Source organism: Schistocerca nitens, chromosome 1 (genome assembly GCF_023898315.1).
Source record: "Schistocerca nitens isolate TAMUIC-IGC-003100 chromosome 1, iqSchNite1.1, whole genome shotgun sequence".
NCBI lineage: Eukaryota > Metazoa > Arthropoda > Insecta > Orthoptera > Acrididae > Schistocerca > Schistocerca nitens.
In genome coordinates this window covers 1233203043-1233222883 of record NC_064614.1, presented here as the reverse complement: position 1 = coordinate 1233222883, position 19841 = coordinate 1233203043, and the positions used below count along the sequence as shown (strand labels likewise).

At 41.1% G+C, this 19841-nt stretch overlaps 1 protein-coding gene across 1 annotated transcript in view; it reads left to right on the top strand.

Moving 5' to 3' along the window:
- The window catches only part of LOC126201522 (microtubule-associated protein futsch-like), a 461240-nt gene that overhangs the window by 156865 nt on the left and 284534 nt on the right, over positions 1–19841 (top strand). Inside the window, exon 3 of the mRNA XM_049936792.1 lies at positions 3215–3419. Within this exon, the coding sequence (XP_049792749.1) occupies positions 3215–3419 (205 nt within the window). The remainder of the gene's footprint in view (positions 1–3214; positions 3420–19841) is intronic.

Sequence of the window (19841 nt, the reverse complement as noted above, 5' to 3'; positions counted from 1 at the left end):
CGTTCTGTAATATTCCCAAATATCAGCACCTGTCTTCTTTGGCATTAGGACTATTACATTCTTCCTGAAGTCTGAGGGTATTTTGACTGCCTCATATATCTTGCATATAAGATGGAGTAGGGTAAATCTGGGAGAGATGGCGCACATTTTCATAATTGCATATCTAAAGTCAGGTTAGGTTAAGTTAGGTTAGGTTAGGTTCCCATGGTGCACTTTTAATAAAACATTTTTTTGGACAACTAAACACACTATTTGTCTACGACAAACAGTTTTTTTTGTTTTTTCCGTGTAACAGTTAAACATTATATTTGACCTTGAAAACATCTATCCCTTTGCTATGGGCGATATGCCACATATTAAAAACCGCAAAACTACCCCTTTTTTAAGTCATAACTGTATATTATAAATACATTTTTGGTTATAAATACATTGTAGTGTGTAGAAGAAAATATGAAATGTTAAGAATAGTTTTTAATGATATTTATATAACAAAGTAATTCACTGGTTTAGATAACTAATTTAGTTATTGATATTTGAAAACATTAAAACCAAGACATATAATCCCTTTGTCTTTAGTTAACACGCTCAATAATTCATAGTGAAATATTAAATCAAAAACAAAAGTAAGATTTACTAACTTCGTTCATTTGGTTATCTTTCTACTTTATCGGCCACTATCGACACAAAACATATCAAAAATTGTGCAGTCTTCATTTAATCAAAACTTAGAAGTTGTGCAACATTACGAAGCATTTTTTGTTGTTTACGTTATAATTTTCCGCACTTCTTACACATATTTAGTGATACTTTTCTTGATTCTTTCGTGTCGTCATACGGGTCATCGAGATTTGTTGTGCACAGTAACTCATTTGAACGAAAGTGCAAACAAAACAGAAATGTTTTCACTTATTTAAAATTGCTATTTGATTTGTGTGGCAACTTCTCCAAACAAAAAGTGTGCGGCAAATGTACGGGGTTTTATTGCGGCATGTATCCCGATCTGTAGAGAAGAGGCGCCGCACCTTATAAATTCTTGACCTTGACAGCCAAGACGGGCGCACTAGAATCTGAACAAGACCAACGGAACTCACTGTTAATAAAACTATTCAAACAGTGGGAAATAACTGCGTACTTAGCATGCACTAAGACCTAATCGGGACGCTAAAAAAGGTTTTGAAGGGATATTTACAAAATTACCTCAGTTATTTCCCCAGAGCTTATAGAAAACTTCCTCGGTAGAAACGTAAACACTTTTATTATGGCCTGGCGTCTACTGAGCAACTGCAGTGCCGATACCCTAATTATGTCATTGCATGCTCTGCCAAGGATCTCAGTTAGTTTGAGGGAATGTCGATTACTGCAGGTGCCTTGTCCCGTCATAAGTCTGTCGGTTCTCAATCTGATTCTTCTCACAGTATCACTTCTCACATCCAATTTACGTGTAGTTCCCCTTCCTTTTCTGTGAAATGAAACTTCCCGGCAGATTAGAACTGTGAGCCGGGCTGGTATTCGAACCTGGGACCTTTGCCTGTCGTGGATAAGTGCACTACCGTTTGACTTATCCAAGCACGACTCATGGTTTTCGACACTACTGGCCATTAAAATTGCTACACCATTAAGAAATGCAGAAGGTAAACGGGTTTCATTGGACAAATATATTATACTAGAAGTGACATGTGATTACATTTTCACGCAGTTTGGGTGCATAGATCCTGAGAAATCAGTACCCAGAACAACCACCTCTGGCCTTGATACGCTTGGGCATTGAGTCAAACAGAGCTTGGATGGCGTGTACAGGTACAGCTGCCCATGCAGCTTCAACATGATACCACAGTTCATCAAGAATAGTGACTGGCTTATTGTGAGAAGACAGCTGCTCGGCCACCGTTGACCAGACTTTTCAATTGGTGAGAGATCTGGAGAATGTGCTGGTCAGGGCAGCAGTCGAACATTTTCTGTATCCAGAAAGGCTCGTACAGGGCCTGCAACATGCGATCGTGCATTATCCTGCTGAAATTTAGGGCTTCGCAGAGATCGAATTAACGGTAGAGCCACAGGTCGTAACACATCTGAAGTGTAACGTCCTCTGTTCAAAGTGCCGTCAATGCGAACAAGAGGTGACCAAGACGTGTAACCAATGGCACCCCATACCATCACGCCGGGTGATACACCAGTATGGCGATGACGAATACACGCTTCCAATGTGCGTTCACCGCGATGTCGCCAAACACGTATGCGACCATCATGATGCTATAAACAGAACCTGGATTCATCCGAAAGAATGACGTTTTGCCATTCGTGCACCCAGTTTCGTCGTTGAGTACACCATCGCAGGCGCTTCTGTCTGTGATGCAGAGTCAAGGGTAACCGCAGCCATGGTCTCCGAGCTGATAGTCCCTGCTGCTGCAAACGTCGTCGAACTGTTCGTGCAGATGGCTGTTGTCTTGCGAACGTCCCCATCTGTTGACGCAGGGATCGAGACGTGGCTGCACGATCCGTTACAGCCATGCAGATAAGATGCCTGTCATCTCGACTGCTAGTGATACGAGGACGTTGGGATCCAGCACGGCGTTCCGTATTATCCTCCTGAACCCACCGATTCCGTATTCTGCTAACAGTCATTGGATCTCGACCAACGCGAGCAGCAATGTCGCGATACGACAAACCGCAATCGCAATAGGCTACAATCCGACCGTTATCAAAGTCGGAAACGTGATGGTACGCATTTCTCCTCCTTACACGAGGGATTACGACAACGTTTCACCAGGCAACGCCGGTCAACTGCTGTTTGTGTATGAGAAATTGGTTGTAAACTTTCCTCATGTCAGCACGTGTTATGTATCGCCACCGGCGCCAATATTCTGTGAATACTCTGAAAAGCTAATCATTTGCGTTTCACAGCATCTTCTTCCTGTCGGTTAAATTTCGCCTCTGTAGCACGTCATCTTCGTGGTGTATCAATTTTAATGGCCAGTAGTGTATATTAGAGTCTACCATCTGGTTTCCTCTGTATGGCAGTACTCAGGGAATGCAGTTACTACCGAAAGTTTATGTTGTGCTGCTTGACAGGTGCTTGTCTTCCGGCATGCAGATTGCACTGTCTTTTTTTCTCTAAATTACAATTTTGTAGTTTTGTTTATAACTGTCAGTGTACCTTGCTACATGTAGACACGTCTGACTTGCCTGTTGCTGAGTGTGACTACCGATGCCGCAGGCAGAGCAACAAACAGCATGCGATGGAGCCCCGCGACGACAGCGGCGTCTACTGGAAAGTGGTGCAGGAGTCGTCCTCTGGCGAGTACAGTTCCTCCGCAGTGACGGGCCCGGACGGCCACACCGTGCTGAGGGAGGCGTCCCGCAGCCAGCAGCTGGGCCTCGCCGCCGACTCGCAGCACGAGGGCGTCTCCAGGACGTCACAGGTACACGGCTCCGTACTGCACACAGCGGCCACGGGGTCCAAGCCTGTCTGCCGACAGGGGGTGGATCCATATTAGAGCTCCGGAATGAGTACAGAAAGCAACACACAATCTACTGTCTAGGCTACTCATGGAGGTTGGGTTGTTTGCGGGGAAGAGACCAAACAGCGAGGTAATCGGTCTCATCGGAGTAGGGAAGGATGGGGAAGGAAGTCGACCGTGCCCTTTCAAAGGAACCGTCCCAGCATTTGCCTGGAGCGAGTTAGGGAAATCACGGAAAACCTAAATCAGGATGGCCACTCATGCAAAAGAACTGATAGAATTAGAAATCTTGATAATAACGTCATATGTCCTTAGTGTATTTCAATGAACAAGGTATGACAATAAAAACACACAGAAATACGACGAGCGTGGGAGAAACAATTGCGCCAGGGTTCTACTACGCACGGAGAGTTTACATTCATACTGCAACACGCCTAGCTGCCGCGACCGCGACCTCAATATCGCACGGGCCATTCTTCACGGAGACGACGGAACGGTACGTCTCCTCTCTAACATTGGCCGTGTAACAGTGTGCTCTTTTACTAGCCTGAAAACAGTTCTCCTTCCATTGGCGGTCGGTTTCAGCGAATCAGTCACAGTGGCCCCTCGCAGGCTCCCAGCCTAATTGATTTTGCAGGCACCCTTCTTCCACAAGAATTTGTTCGAAGGTTTTAATGACGATAGAACTAGGCACTGGGCACTGAAATTTATCAATGGTAACAGGTCAGAATGTGTCCCAGACCGGGACTCGAACCCGGATTTCCCATTTTACTCGTGCGGAAGCCTTGGATCTCTTACCTATCCAAGCACTCTTCCTTTTCGGCCCAAATTCCGAGCCTGGTACCCACTGCTGACGCACCAACACTTATGCAAGGTTCCCTTACTCTCAATCGCTCATTCCCGTATGATATCGGTCATTGTGTGCTTCCGACTAGAAAGGATCGTTGGTGGTCGTCATATATATAGATATATATATATGGTGGTCCATTGATCGTGACCGGGCCAAATATCTCACGAAATAAGCGTCAAACGAAAAAACTACAAAGAACGAAACTTGTCTCGCTTGAAGGGGGAAACCAGATGGCGCTGTGGTTGGCCCGCTAGATGGCGCTGCCATAGGTCAAACGGATATCAACTGCGTTTTCTTTTTAATAGGAACCCCCATTTTTATTACATATTCGTGTCGTACATAAAGAAATATCAATGTTTTAGTTGTAAAACTTTTTTCGCTTTGTGGCAGATGGCGCTGTAATTGTCACAAACATATGGCTCACAATTTTAGACGAACAGCTGGTAACAGGTAGGTTTTCAAAATTAAAATACAGAACGTAGGTACGTTTGAACATTTATTTCGGTTGTGAACTTGTCATTTCTGAGAACGCATGCTGTTACAGCGTGATTACCTGTAAATACTACATTAATGCAATAAATACTCAAAATGATGTCCGTCAACCTCAATGCATTTGGCACTACGTGTAACGACACTCCTCTCAACAGCGAGTAGTTCACCTTCCGTAATGTTCGCACATGCATTGACAATGCGCTGATGCATGTTGTCAGGCGTTGTCGGTGGATCACGATGGCAAATATCCTCCAACTTTCCCCACAGAAAGAAATCCGGGGACGAAAGACCCGGTGAACGTGCGGGCCATGGTATGGTGCTTCGACGACCAATCCACCTGTCATGAAATATGCTACTCAGTACCGCTTCAACCGCACGCGAGCTATCTGCCGGACATCCATCATGTTGGAAGTACATCGCCATTCTGTCATGCAGTGAAACATTTTGTAGTAACATCGGTAGAACATTACGCAGGAAATCAGCATACATTTCACCATTTAGATTGCCATCGATTAAATGGGGGCCAATTATCCTTCCTCCCATAATGCCGCACTATACATTAACCCGCCAAGGTCACTGATCTTTTACTTGTCGCAGCCATCGTGGATTTTCCGTTGCCCAATAGTGCATATTATGGCGGTTTACGTTACCGCTGTTGGTGAATGACGCTTCGTCGCTAAATAGAACGCGTGCAAAAAATCTGTCATCGTCCCGTAATTTCTCTTGTGCCCAGTAGCAGAACTGTACACGACGTTCAAAGTCGTCGCCATGCAATTCCTGGTGCGAAGAAATATGGTACAAGTGATGTTGATGTAGCATTCTCAACACCGACGTTTTTGAGATTCCCGATTCTCGCGCAGTTTGTCTGTTACTGATGTGCAGATTAGCTGCGACAGCAGCTAAAACACCTACTTGGGCATCATGATTTGTTGCAGGTCGTGGTTGACGTTTCACATGTGACTGAACACTTCCTGTTTCCCTAAATAACCTAACTATCCGGGGAAAGGTCCGGACACTTAGATGATGTCGTCCAGGATACCGAGCAGCATACATAGCACACGCCCGTTGGGCATTTTGATCACAATAGCCATACGTCAACACGATATTGACCATTTTAACACGGGTAATGTATCACGAAGCATATACTGTCCGCACTGGCGGAGTGTTACGTGATACCACGTAATTATACGTTTGTGACTATTACAGCGCCATCTATCACAAAGCGAAGAAACTGGTCCAACAAAAACATTCATATTTCTTTACGTACTACACCAGTATGTAATAAAAAATGGGTGTTCCAATTTAATAAAACGCAGTTGATATCCGTTTGACCTATGGCAGCGCCATCTAGCGGGCCAACCATAGCGCCATCTGGTTTCCCCCTTCAAGCTGGACGATTATCGTTTTTTGTAGTATTTTCGTTTGATGCATATTTCGTGAGATATTTGGTCTGGTCACTATCAATGGAACACCATATATATATATATATATATATATATATATATATATATATATATATGATGGTTCAGCTGACCCTACCTATGGGTTTTATGCAACGCGCAACGCCTTCCAATACCACCAAGTTTTTCATACTCTCTCCTTCACTAGCTGCAAACTGTTAGTCCAACTGAGAAAATGGACAGGACCTTTTTATAGAAAAAGCTAATACAGTTCAACTCTGTATGCGACATGTTTTCGCCAGAGGCTGTAGTTTTTCGAATTATTCAAGAAAAACGTACAAAAGTGAATTTCAAACGCGCTTCTCGAAAACCGTAGTCTCCAGGGAAAACATATCCCGGGATAAAATTTAACTGCATCAAATTTCCTACAAAAAGGCTCTGTTCATGTTTTCAGTTGAACTAATAGTTTGCATGTAGCGAGTGAGAGAATACGAAAATCTAGCGCCTGGTTTCTGAAGGTGTTGCAGGTTACATAAAACACATAGCTGAATCAACCCGTATATGTAAAGATTTGTTAAATTTCCTTGTAAGGTCGATTTGGGCGCGAGCTGAACCTGACAATATCTGTCTCTTCTTCGCCCACCCTGAATGTAATTGCTTTTCTCTCACGTCCTCTTCCAAGAAATGGCTATTGTACTAAATTCTTCCTAATACGGGACAATGAGCCACGTGTCGCCAAACATGCCGTTCCTCTGTCAGGCCCTTCACTCACGCAATTGATAATCTAAACATATGTTAATAAATAACCAACACTGCCTCAGTACCACACTTCCAGGTTTTTGGTGACGAATCAAAATATTCTTATCACTACATACTCCCTAACACTCGAAGTCACCTCTAGAAGGTGACGTGCTTAGTGGCTGCGATAATGCGTTTCTCCGGCTGTGTCATTGAAACTGGAGCTGCGTTTATATCTGCATCTATACTCTGCAAATCGCTGCCAAGTGCTTGGCAGAGGGTACTTTTTGTTATACCATACATGAAGATTTCTTACTGTTCCGTCGAAATAACGAGTGCCATGCGACATGTAATTTGCCTAATTTTAACTGCGCGATCTCTACGTCATAGACACATTGTTGGCTGTAGAACATCCGTAGTTGCCTCCCTGAAAGGCGATTCTTAAAAGATTCCCAAGTAAGTTCTCCCTAGATTTATGTGTCTTTTTTGGAGTCTCTGCTAGTTCAGATTTTCAGTGTTTCCGTTACACTCATTTGTCAGTCAAACATACTCATGACTCTTCGCACTGCCCCTCTTTGAACATCGTTGATGTCCCTTGTCAGTCCGACCATACATGAGCAATATTCTAGTATGGGACGTACAACTGTTTTGTATGCAATCTCTTTTGTAAAGAAACTGCTGCTTCTCAGCCTCAAACGAGTAAATTGTAGCCAGTCATTTGCTTTGACTACACCGAGCCAACCTGGTAACTCCATTTCATACTTCAATATTTGTACGACACAGCTTGTTGTGGTTCTCACTCACTAATCCTTCAGTCAAGGATAGCGTTCTTTTACTTTTCGCCAAGTGCACAATTTTGTGTTTCCATACATTAAGAGTTAGTCATCAGTCTCTGCTCGAGGCTGATATTTTCTCGAGATCTAATTGGATATTACTGCAATATTTATGGGGTGCAGTTCTTCATACATAAGAGCTTCATTGGCCAAAAGCGGACTTTACTTGCGTGCGTGAGTGCATTTCATTACGAGGCGGTGCACAGACACCACGCAAAAGTCCAAATGGGACAGCTCAAGCCTGAGAGCCAAGTGTTTCACAGTGCGAGTTTCACTCTGTCTGCTCGTTCCCCATACGTCCTACGAAATGCACACTAGACCTTTCATCACATTCAAATGGCTAACCAAAGTTTCGCCATTCGAATTATTTGTTAGCAACTCATGTTGCTGCTGTATAATTCTTTCTTTTCTCACAGTAAAATAAACACACACTTACCAAAAGATCCGTTCTAACATCATTCCTTCTCCACGCTTCCCTCTTGCAGACACGCCACACTGTATGGACAACAGCCAAGTAACAAACGGCGAAATATTAAAGACTGGAAACATTCAAGCGCGCAGCTACCTAATATCCTGCGTCTAAGTTCTGCGAATGACAAAACCATCGACAAGTAAGGGTCCATTTGCTTGTAATTTCCAGAAGTGGAATTCTGGGACATTTCTCAGTAGCAGTACATGTTAAACCGCAATCCAAAACTAAGTGTAGGTAGGCCTTTTTGCATGTGGTACAAGGAAGGCGGAGACCACTTGATCTGATGGAAACAATGCAGCAACTGATTTTTCTTTCATTTGGCTTTACATTTATCAGCTATCTGCAACAGGAAAGACGATCATAGGCCCATATCATGCCACATTATGACTTACATTTACAGGAAAGTCGGGTAGCATCTGACACGTAAGGTTTCTCAGAATTAGAATTTTTATTGAAGACGGTCTTACAACGTTCTTCACACTAAACAATACTGTTGTACGTTACTTAATTGAATTGTAACACTCACTGTCGAAAGATTATACATGTATTGTCTTTTTTATAGTTTTTCATCCCTTTGCATTTTCGTCTGCTAATTTTTGAGGCGTTCTATCGGATACGAAACTGAAATGTGTAAAAAATCTAGTTTTTGCTACAGAAAGAAATAAACATTAATTTGACGTAAGTACAAATTATATCTCGTAAGATTGACTCAAAACAGCGAAAATTGAAAATAAAAGTCATTGAATTAAAGTTTTGAACAGGATAATTCCAAATCAACATATTAATTTAACATTTAGTAAAAAAAATCCATCACGCGTGTATCAAAGACTATTCAGCTAGATAAGAGCACAACTGTCATGGGCTCAACCCTTACAAACGTGACACTGAATCCAGTCATTCATTGCAAATTATTCGGGATGTCTGTTTGGTTCTCTTCCCGTCTTTCTTTTGGAACTTTAGTTTTGTTTTAGTTTTTTTTCTTTTAGAATTTTATCATTTTTGTTTCAGTTTCGGCCCTGGACGGTACTTTAAATTTCTATGGTTGAACTACTTTTCAGCTTTTTCCCTCCTCTCTTTCTCTTTTTCCGTTTCTTCTGATTAAGCTATACTTTCAGTGGTGTTGGCGGGGGAATTCACTTCGTTCTTTATGATTTTTCAAGTTTTAAATTTTGTTCTGGAACAGTTCGAAAGAGATGAAATCGTCTCTAAAACCCGTTTTTCTGCACGCATTCTATAAGATTTAGCCACAGGGCAGTTTGCGCCTTCAGCACCACTACTTAATTGGTCTTCCTGGTCTTCTCCCATCTCTTCATTTGTCTTGTCCTGAAGACACATCCAAATTGTGAGAAGTAGAAGTACTAGGGAACTAAACCTTTTCACAGACGTTTGATGTATTATCGACCTTCCTTGATCGTACATTGGCCTTGTCATGTTAGATGTGTAGGGGACACGGAAAGGCTCTTTCAAATCTTGACTTGTTCGGTGATGGCGCACAATTTACATCGCTGAAATCACATCCGTCTAATGGCAAAATAACTGTGTGCATGACATTTCTATTCGACGTATTTTAGAAAAGGCAATATTTACCAATACAACTTTTCCTTCAGCGTAATATGCAGGTTGGATATTTTCGCATCCAGAAAGAGCATGCCTCGCAGTATGCACTTTTGAAGAACCTGTAAAGTTTTATGCAACTGGTGTTGGAGGGGCAAACTTGGGTAAAAGCTATCACTACAAAATATTTTTGGTTTGAGTAACCCCTCGCAATAAACAGGGAGGGTCTAATGTAAAGGTTTTTAACTACCACTACCAATCACAAAATTTGTGACATTGTTTTTGTTAATGCCATATAGCCTGATGATGAGATATTCCCTCGAAAGGCCGGCCGCGGTGGCCGTGCGGTTCTAGGCGCTCCAGTCCGGAGCCGCGCTGTTGCTACGGTCGCAGGTTCGAATCCTGCCTCGGGCATGGGTGTATGTGATGTCCTTAGGATAGTTAGGTTTAAGTAGTTCTAAGTTCTAGGGGACTGATGACCACAGCAGTTGAGTCCCATAGTGCTCAGAGCCATTTGAACCAATCCCTCGAAACCTGTCGCACAATAAATAAATAATATATTTAATCTGGCAGGAAGTTTCAAATAATACATTAGTTAACAAATTTTGTGACTGGTAGCGGTAGTTAAAAACCTTTACATATTTCTTGCGATAGTCACGGCCGAAAAATAGTCGAAAAGGGAGGGTCTTTTTCGGTTGGATTCACCTTATCTTTAAAAAGTTGCAACCATTTCAGAAAATTCTCCATAGTTATCCAGCTATTTGGCTGAGCATCATTCTCCTGTTTGTGCATCCTTGCATCCTTTCTCAACTCACTATCTAGTTTGGCGCAAGGAAATACACAAAGTGGTGGTACAGACAAGTCCCCTGAAGCATCTACAGAGAGCAAAAGAGTGACGTTTGTGCCTATTTCGACTGAAATTAGTTTCCCTATTTGATTTTTGCCTTTCACGGGCATGAGTTTAGGCCTGTCAGTATGGTCACAAGTTATAACCGTGTTAAAAATACTTGCAGGACTGAATTTATTTTCCATCAGCTCGACCAATTTGTCAAAAAAATCTGCCAACTTACTCCTTGAAAATCGCTGCCAGCGACGAACTCGTGGATTCATTTGTTGTTCTCAGCTTTACGACTTCATATCGCTTCATAAAATCGCAGTAAAAGTTTTCACCCGCTTTCATTTTTGTCTTATTGAAACGATATTTTATTTTCAGCAACTCTGCATACTTGCACTTACTCAAATGCATAACCTGGCTAAGTATTTAACAGGATCGTACAATACTATTTCCTGTTTATCACTGAACGTTCTCCGAAAAAACTTTTTTTTTCTAAAACAGTGTTCATGATCACCTCTTTGTTTTCCTTTCAAGATATAAGTGTATCACTAATGTATTCTTGGAACTGAATATTTCTAATTCGCTTTTCTCATTGTCATTACAACAATTCAGACTTTTTCTTCAGTTTCCTTCTTGCTATTTTCATCTCATTTATGTCGTATTTGATCCATGTTTGCCTATTAGAGCAATAAAAACGTAAAGATTTCTAGTTTTATTCTATCTGTTTTGTCTGGTACAACCCGAAAGTACTGCTGTGGTTATTTAACATTCCCATGGTTCTTACTTGGACCAGACATTGTCAAGGCCGCGGTGGTCTCGCGGTTCTAGGCGAGCAGTCCGGAACCGTGCGACTGCTACGGTCGCAGGTTCGAATCCTGCCTCGGGCATGGATGTGTGTGATGTCCTTAGGTTAGTTAGGTTTAAGTAGTTCTAAGTTCTAGGGGACTAATGACCACAGCAGTTGAGTCCCATAGTGCTCAGAGCCATTTGAACCATTTGAACCATTGTCAAGGCCCACAACTTAGATAATATTATCAGGTGTATCTAAAGACACAACAGAAATGTAATATTACATACTGGCCAACAAAACGCAACATTCCAAAGTTAGGTTCGTGCACCGAAAATCTCACTAGAAATAGAAATGTATTGTCACTCACTTTTAAACGCACTGTTGTTTTGATGCAAAATCGCGTGAGGGGTCTTGTCTGTCATGACCCACATTGCACCAGCACCACACGAGCTGCCACTAGCGCTAGAATTTAGAAACAGCTCTTGTCCGATACAGCGTTACCGGACCTCCCTTAATACTTAATAAGGAACTCAGTAGAAAAATGACCTATCTTGGCAAAGAAAAAGATTCTGTCTCAATCTGGCTTTGCAATCACTCTGCTGGATGCAATATTCATGGCGAAATTTCCCAGTTGCCACTTCATTCACCCAGTTCTTAATATTTAACACTTTCTGACTGCATTCTTTTTCAAGGCTTCAAGAGAAACGCTGGTAGGATTAAATTGAGAGTGGATGAATAATTATGGAGCATACAAATATCTGTTTTTCAGGACTAGAGAAGTATAATTTTTTGAAGGTTTAAATAGTTGGTTTTAATAATTCAAGCTACAAGCAGGCAGCGGTTACACATTCAAGTCGATAACATAATTTTGTTATAAATCACTAACTTTGCAATCGCCCAGTCTGCAAACAACTCATGTGAATGCACTAGGGGTTCCATGCATTTTGCAGTTCATGACGATCCCAGTACAACAAAGCCGTCAACAGGAACTACGAAACGGCGAACATTTAAAGGTGGCTCGATACTGCAAGAGTTTAGAGATCCATTATTACAGGATCAGAATGAACTGCTTGTGAGACCATATCACGACTGTCTACTAAGAATTTCGGTGGAATAAGCCGTAGAACTTATGTTGCCTCACCTCTGTATGAAACGCACGCTATGGCTGCTACTGAGTTCGCCTGTATACATAGGCTACCCTGCAACGCTTCTACTAACAACGCTTACTTCTGAGTCTGCAGTACAATATTATTCCATGCAAGAAAAGCGACATTTTAGCCTTGTAGCAGGTTTGCCGTAGCATCCGAAAATACGACAAAACTGCATGCGTATCAAACACCAAAATCCAGCTTAAAATTCGAGAGGGATTGTAAATAAGTGACTTATTACTTGGCACTTGTCCTTCATGGGTGTTATGCATTCTCAATTATCGTCCTCAACACAATCCTGTTTCATTTATAAAGAACAATGTTTGAAGTAACACTGTTCGTGTAAATGAACTATGCCTGCTCACTGTCGTACCTACCAAAAACCCGTAAAATTCAACATTAATCTACTGTCACGTTCCGCTTTTGTTTTTTCTATGTATGAGATGAATTACGAGTATGTGTTCTCTGAAGACAAACATCAAACTTCAAAAATTTCATGATGCACCCATTCGCTCAAAATATTGTTGGTGGAAGCATAAAAGGAAACGTATTTAGACCGAAAAGAACTCGGCATTATTCTTCTGTGATAATTACTTAAAAATTACTTGTCTAAACACGTCGCTACATTAATTTTTTTTATTGCTCTAAGAAACATGCACGAATTTGCAACAATTACTCATATGCAATTCTTAAGCGGATTCTGAACTTCGAATTTCTTATCACTTAATTTATGTGGTATGTCTTTCTTGTCTGACAAATTGGAAGTTTTTCAATCATGCATGGAAACAATTCCGACTATCCTCAGCATTATGCCTTTTCAGTAGCGCCTCCACTACATGAGCCTCTATAACACTTTCATGTATTCTCACCTCCACTCATACTTTTTCTCTAAATACATTTGCAAAAGCGAGTCGACTCATCCGAAGAGTGTGTAATACATTCCACACACTGCTCATCCTGTCTCTACAGTTTCTTCACTTTCACAGCAGAAGTGAAATTAAACGAAATTTGGCGTATAAAATGATCAGTGGCAACTGCGAGGTTTCGTTCACTGTATAATTCTGTTATCTTGTGTGTAAGTGTACAGGATGCTTCTCACAGACATGGATGCTAACGAGCTATTCAAAACCGTGATACGATCTGGCACTTGAATGAATATGGAGGGATAGTTATACATCGCTCAGAAAAATTACTGTACTTTCTTGACATTTATTTGAAAGTTCAGTAGTCACCAGGTTTCATTTTTGATTCCCTAACTATTTTGACCCCTTTCCTTTTTTAGAATGTTTTGTCGTGTTGATTAACTATACCTATGGTAGTGTTCATGCACAAGTCGACCATGTTTAAGAATAACAAAAAAACAAGTAAAATACTGAAAGCAGAACTATAAAAAACATGTATAATATTAAAATGAGATTATGCACTTTGTGGAAGTTGCCTCGATGTCGTTGGGTGTGAATCTAGTTCTCTCTTTAATTTCATTTGTCTTGTTGTCACACTTCTTTCTTAAGTACTACATATATACAGTATGGTACATCATAATCTATTCCAAAAACTAGTACCCATTTTCGACTGTTGTCTAGTTCAACATCATTTGTTTACAGAATTTAAATCCTATTAAATTCTATTATATTCAGTTTCTTGGTCCTTTTCTTTACTGACTTTTTCCATACTTTTTTGCTTCCTACTTTTGAATGATGTGTATTAAAGTACTAGTTAGTATATATTCTTTGCTATTAAATTATACTAAAAATTTAATCCTTCTGATATCAAACTCGTTCTTACATAAGTCATGTGTATATAAACAAACACCTGTCAATACGAGAAGTCATTATTCTGTTTCTATTGATCTTCCTTTATTCTTCACTTTTCTTTGACGCATATTACATCAAAATGCATAAGGCTTGTTGAAAATACTTTAGTTTCTCTTTTTCTTATTTTAATTGTTTTTAACAAATTTTTTAATGTGTTCATAAAAACTGTTACTAAATATGTACGTCCCAATCGCACCTCAGTTGACCTACCAGAAAACCAAAACTCATTTCCTATTACATTACATTAATATAGGTATAAATGGATTATATTTCCATTGTAAATTGTTATTTGGATTTATACTCTCTCTTAATCCCAGCGCCATGAATGATAACGATCGTCTAAAAAGTTCTTTTTCAATTATATGTGCTGTCTGTATTTCCTGTAAGGTTTATTAGTATATCGTCTCATACCATTTTTATTATTTCTTTGTGCAAAACTGTGTACCTAATTATATTTTGAACTCTAACTATTCAACAGTATTTTCAGTACTGTGCATAAACTGATCATCACAATATTACCATTTATGTTCCTGGGTTATTTCACATTCTGCATGATTACAACTGAACTCATCCATCATTGTTGCATGAATTTTGTTCTACCACGGCGGACTTGATGAATTACATTTTTAATTATTCTTATTTTGGATCCACTGTGAAAATAACTGAGTTTCCTGCATCTCTGTTCAGTTTTGTTGTAATGCTAAGTAGTGCAGCTGAGTACTTGATAAAATAGTGCATGAAGATTGTCACATGCACGTCACTTCCGCTCACATCTTTCTGCAGCTCTGATAGCCCCACTGCCACACACTCTAAGTTATCTAACCTTGGCTATATTACACCCCAGAATGTGCAAATCATCACAGACAGTTTCTGAAAAAATTGATCATTTGCTACTTATGGAGTTAGTTCCATATCCCATAGACCAAATCTTATCAAATGGAAAATGCAAGTTGAACAAAATAACACTCAGACATTTAAGAACGATATTTACATGACAATATGTTGGACATTTACAGATTTGAATGTACTTACGTCTATTTAAGAATTTCTCAATTGCACAGAAGATGTTCTTAAGAAGAAAAAGCTTTAATAAACTTTTGAAGAAATTTCTGCACTCGGTCAGCCTTTTATTTTCTTTAGCAATGAGTTTCATAGCTTTGTATTTCAGGTTGTTTCCCTTTTAGTACCATATTTGTGAATACTTCTATTGTTCTCCAACTTCTGTGGGCTGTTGACAACAAATATCATCAGTGAATACATATTATGGCAGGTTGTCATTAATATTCCCAAGTGCTTAAACAGACACCAATAATAAGTAATTTCTGAATGGCACACATAATAGTAATTATTTTTTTAAGTGCAAAAAATGCTTTGTATCTAATGCAGCAGCTACACTACAATATTCATCCATAGGATATCAGTGAATTAAGATATGACAATCATTAACTTCTTAATTTCTGTTCCCCCAGAGTTGCCACTTACTGCGATGGCAAAAGTAGCTAAACCTAAAACCATGTGGTACTTTCAGTCTAATTTTCATCAAGACGCCCACCTAAGAATTTTGTTGTTTATAAAATATAAAATTGGGTAATAAATGTTTCTTCAAAATCAATAACAGTGCGAATTCGACTGAGGATGAGAAGAGAACCAATTTCAACACAGACTAACCACAAATGTAAAAGTTCCAATGGACTTGGTGATAGCACACTAAACATCGTGACACACTGTTATTTGTCACATGTCTAAATACATGATTAAGTTAAGGTGTTTCCCCAAGACGATTAAAATACCCCATCTTAGGTCTTTCTGTAAGAATGGGACTTTACAGATGTTAACAACTATAGGGCAGTGTCAAAATGTTGGAAAAGAGAATCTATTCGAGAGTTGTCGCCCGTTTACTGCACAAATAATTTTTTTTTTAATTTGGAGAAATCGTTTAAATTTGTGCCAGTGAGTACACTTAAAGGCATTACTGTATTCCACACCAGTACATTCAGGCTTAACCTATTGAATGAGAAGCTGTAGCTCTTCTTACTTTCATAAATATCAGATGGAGAAAATGTGTTTATTCCAGGTAAGGGAGACCGTGAGCATATTCTAAACATCCGACAGCTTATAGAGAAGGCAAAGGAGTATAATACTGAGATGTTCACGTGCTTCGTGGATTGCAAGAACGTTATCGATAAGGTGAAATGGTCAAACTTATGGACTATTCTCATGGAGACGTGTACACCAACTTTTCGAACACAGCGAAAATATGAATCAGTAAACACCTCCTCAAACATCTTTCCTGCTAATGCTGGCGTGAGACAATGTTGCATTCTCTTTCCACTAGTGTTCAATGCGCATAGTGAGCATATTATGAGGGATGTTCTTGAAGACTGGCATCGGTGAAGGTGGCAAAAAAATCAACGATTTCAGATACGCAGATGATACAGACAATCATCAATTGGAAACCATCATGCGAAGGCTGGCCGAAGGATGCAGAGAATATGGTCATGAAATCAACAATGCAAAGACCCAAGTGGTGATTGTATATCACTAATGACTCACTAAAGGCAACAGACCTGACGTTACAAATATTGCTAGCTACGAGGTCGTCAAACGCTTCGAATATTTTGATACCGAGCCTGAGATGCTTAGACGCATTTCGATTGGGAGAAATTCTACAGCAAAACTCGCTCGAATCTGGAAAGACACCTCCATCTCCGCCAAGACAAAGCTCACCCAATGCTGATCTTCCCTATTGGGACCTACGCAGCAGAAACTGGGATCAAGGAGACGGCGGATTGTCGCAACATTGATGCTCTGGAAATGCTGTGCTATAGAAGATTACTTCGAGTATCATAGACAGCATAGAATTAATGAATCGATCTTGAGGTAGATCGGCATCAGAACAACGCTGTCGACACTTGACAACCAAAATCAGCTGAAATATTTTGGTCACGTTGCCAGAAGGCATGAGGCAACAATGATAGAAGGAAAGTCGACGGCCGAAGATCTAGAGCAGGGCTTCACAACATACGTGCTCGCGGAGCAAGCTGTGAGCAGCAAGGCGCGAGCACTGAGCAGCGCGAGCACGCTACCCCCACTACGGGACCAGAGCGGAGAGTGGGGAGAGTCACGTGGGGTACACAACAGCTGCCGCCAGTCGATGTAAATCCGCGGCCACCTGCAGGGATATCACTCACGAATTATTACTGCGACAAATGAAACAAATAAAGGAGAATGTACACGTGCCACATAATTTTATTAGCTTAGTGTATGCCTCTACCATCTGTAGATACTGAAACTAAGAATTCCACGACAATCCTATATTTTCAACACTTTCTTCAACACTACTTAAAATATCACCTCCGGTTGTAGTGTTCTTCATGGCTACTACATCGAGGAGCTCCTCCCTCACCTGAAGATCTCTATTAACACCTCTAATAAATATGGCAAGCTGCGCTGTTCCAGTGATATCAACACTTTCGTCCAGAGCTAGAGAATACGCCATAAAATCTTTACAGATATTTGCAAGCTGGCTCTGGACGTCGTCTGCCATGTCCTGTATGCGACGCATAATGGTCATGTTAGATAATGGCACAATTTGAAACTGTTCAACTTGAGATGTACACAAATGTTCCGCTGCAACTACCAAACATTCCTTTATTAAATCGCCATCAGTTAAGGGGCGCAGGGATTTTGCTAAAAGCAAAGCAATTTTGTAACCCACTCTGAGAGCTGCCTCAGTTGATTTTTCTTCGTCGTCCAGATCTTCTTCGGATAGCTTCCTTTTAAGTTTAATAACTTCCTGTGCACGATCTGGTCAATCACATTTTCCACGTCCGTAGTCTTTCGCGCGGTACGACATATAATGTCGCTGCAAATTAAATTTCGTAAAAGAATTCAGCGTTTTGTGACATACTAAACATTTTGCAACACCATCTTTTTCTGTACACAGATACAATTCCCCCCAATGCGAAAGCATGGTTGGGGTTACACAACGGCGACTTCACATGATTCTTAACCAGCGAAGTGACTGTTATGAGCTGATCATAGTACTTTAAACGTTACACAGTCGGCGCGAATTCAATAGGCACGCTGCGGCCCTATTCAAATGTGCGCGCGCATTTCCCCTCCCTCCCCTCCCTCCCTACTCAGCGACCTTGCAGCTGCTCACGAGCACGTGCCTGAGCAGACGCGAGTACTCGCGCTCAAAACTGGCCAGTTGTTAAGCCCTGATCTAGAGGATGCGCACCATTATGGTGGATAGACGATATTAAGAGAGTGACCAGGATGGGCTTGCAGCGAGCAGCTCACCGTGCCCAAAACAGCTTCGTGGAGACAGGTCGTCAAGGCCTCACCACGAGATACCACTACACTGTTGCGTAGGGTTAGGCCAAAGACAGAGAGACAGTACTCCATACCCGTCGACTACGTGTACAAGTAACAGGCCATGTGACCCATGCATGTGACCAACTCTGACGGGAGCCAGGTATGTTCGCACGGGTTCATGATTGTTTGAGGAGGCCTGAAGGATGTTTAAGAATGAATAGTAGCCGCAGTGAGCAACTCCTGTAGAGTCAACAGATGGCTGTCATAGGACAGAATGTTCAAATGGTTCAAACGGCTCTGAGCACTAAGGGACTCAACATCTTAGGTCATAAGTCCCCTAGAACTTAGAACTACTTAAACCTAACTAACCTAAGGACATCACGCACATCCAGGCCCGAGGCAGGATTCGAACCTGCGACCGTAGCAGTCCCACGGTTCCGGACTGAAGCGCCTAGAACCGCACGGCCACTGCGGCCGGCGCACAGAATGTCACATGATGTCAACAAAGTATTTGTTTCGCACTCATGTTTATAACGCTTTTTTAGATTTGACCAGTACTGTCTCCTAGGGGTGATAGATGACGTCATGGGGAACAACTTTTGTTCGAAACATCGCTGATGCTTCCTAGTGATACTAAGAGGCCTTTTGCGTAGTTTATACACCCGAGAGGCGGCAAGGCATACTTTATGGCGAGCATACGCCGTGTGTTTTGTATATAAACCAGTCATGCGCTCTGTATGAAAGAGGGTAGTCACAGCAAAATGGAAGTTCCTCATTTGCTTATAATGTTCTTCCTCACTTACGGACACTCATTCTTAAGGTTTTATAATTGAAAATTACTCTATCAATTTACTGTAGTAGGTAGTATGCAGATGGAACACTCCTGGTTAGTAGACAACACAAACTGAAACTTCGTCGTCCCTGGGTTGACAAATACAATCAAAAGACGTCAAGCGTCGCTGGCAAGCATCAGCGTACTTTTGTCTCTGAGAACAGTTGATCCGCATGACGTGAAATATCACCCCTAGATGTTTTATGCAGGGATTTTAAGACACTCTGTATACCACATACCTGCAGAGGAAACCATAAAAACTGCATAGGGGCCTTGCTTACATGCGAAAGTTTAATGGCACAACC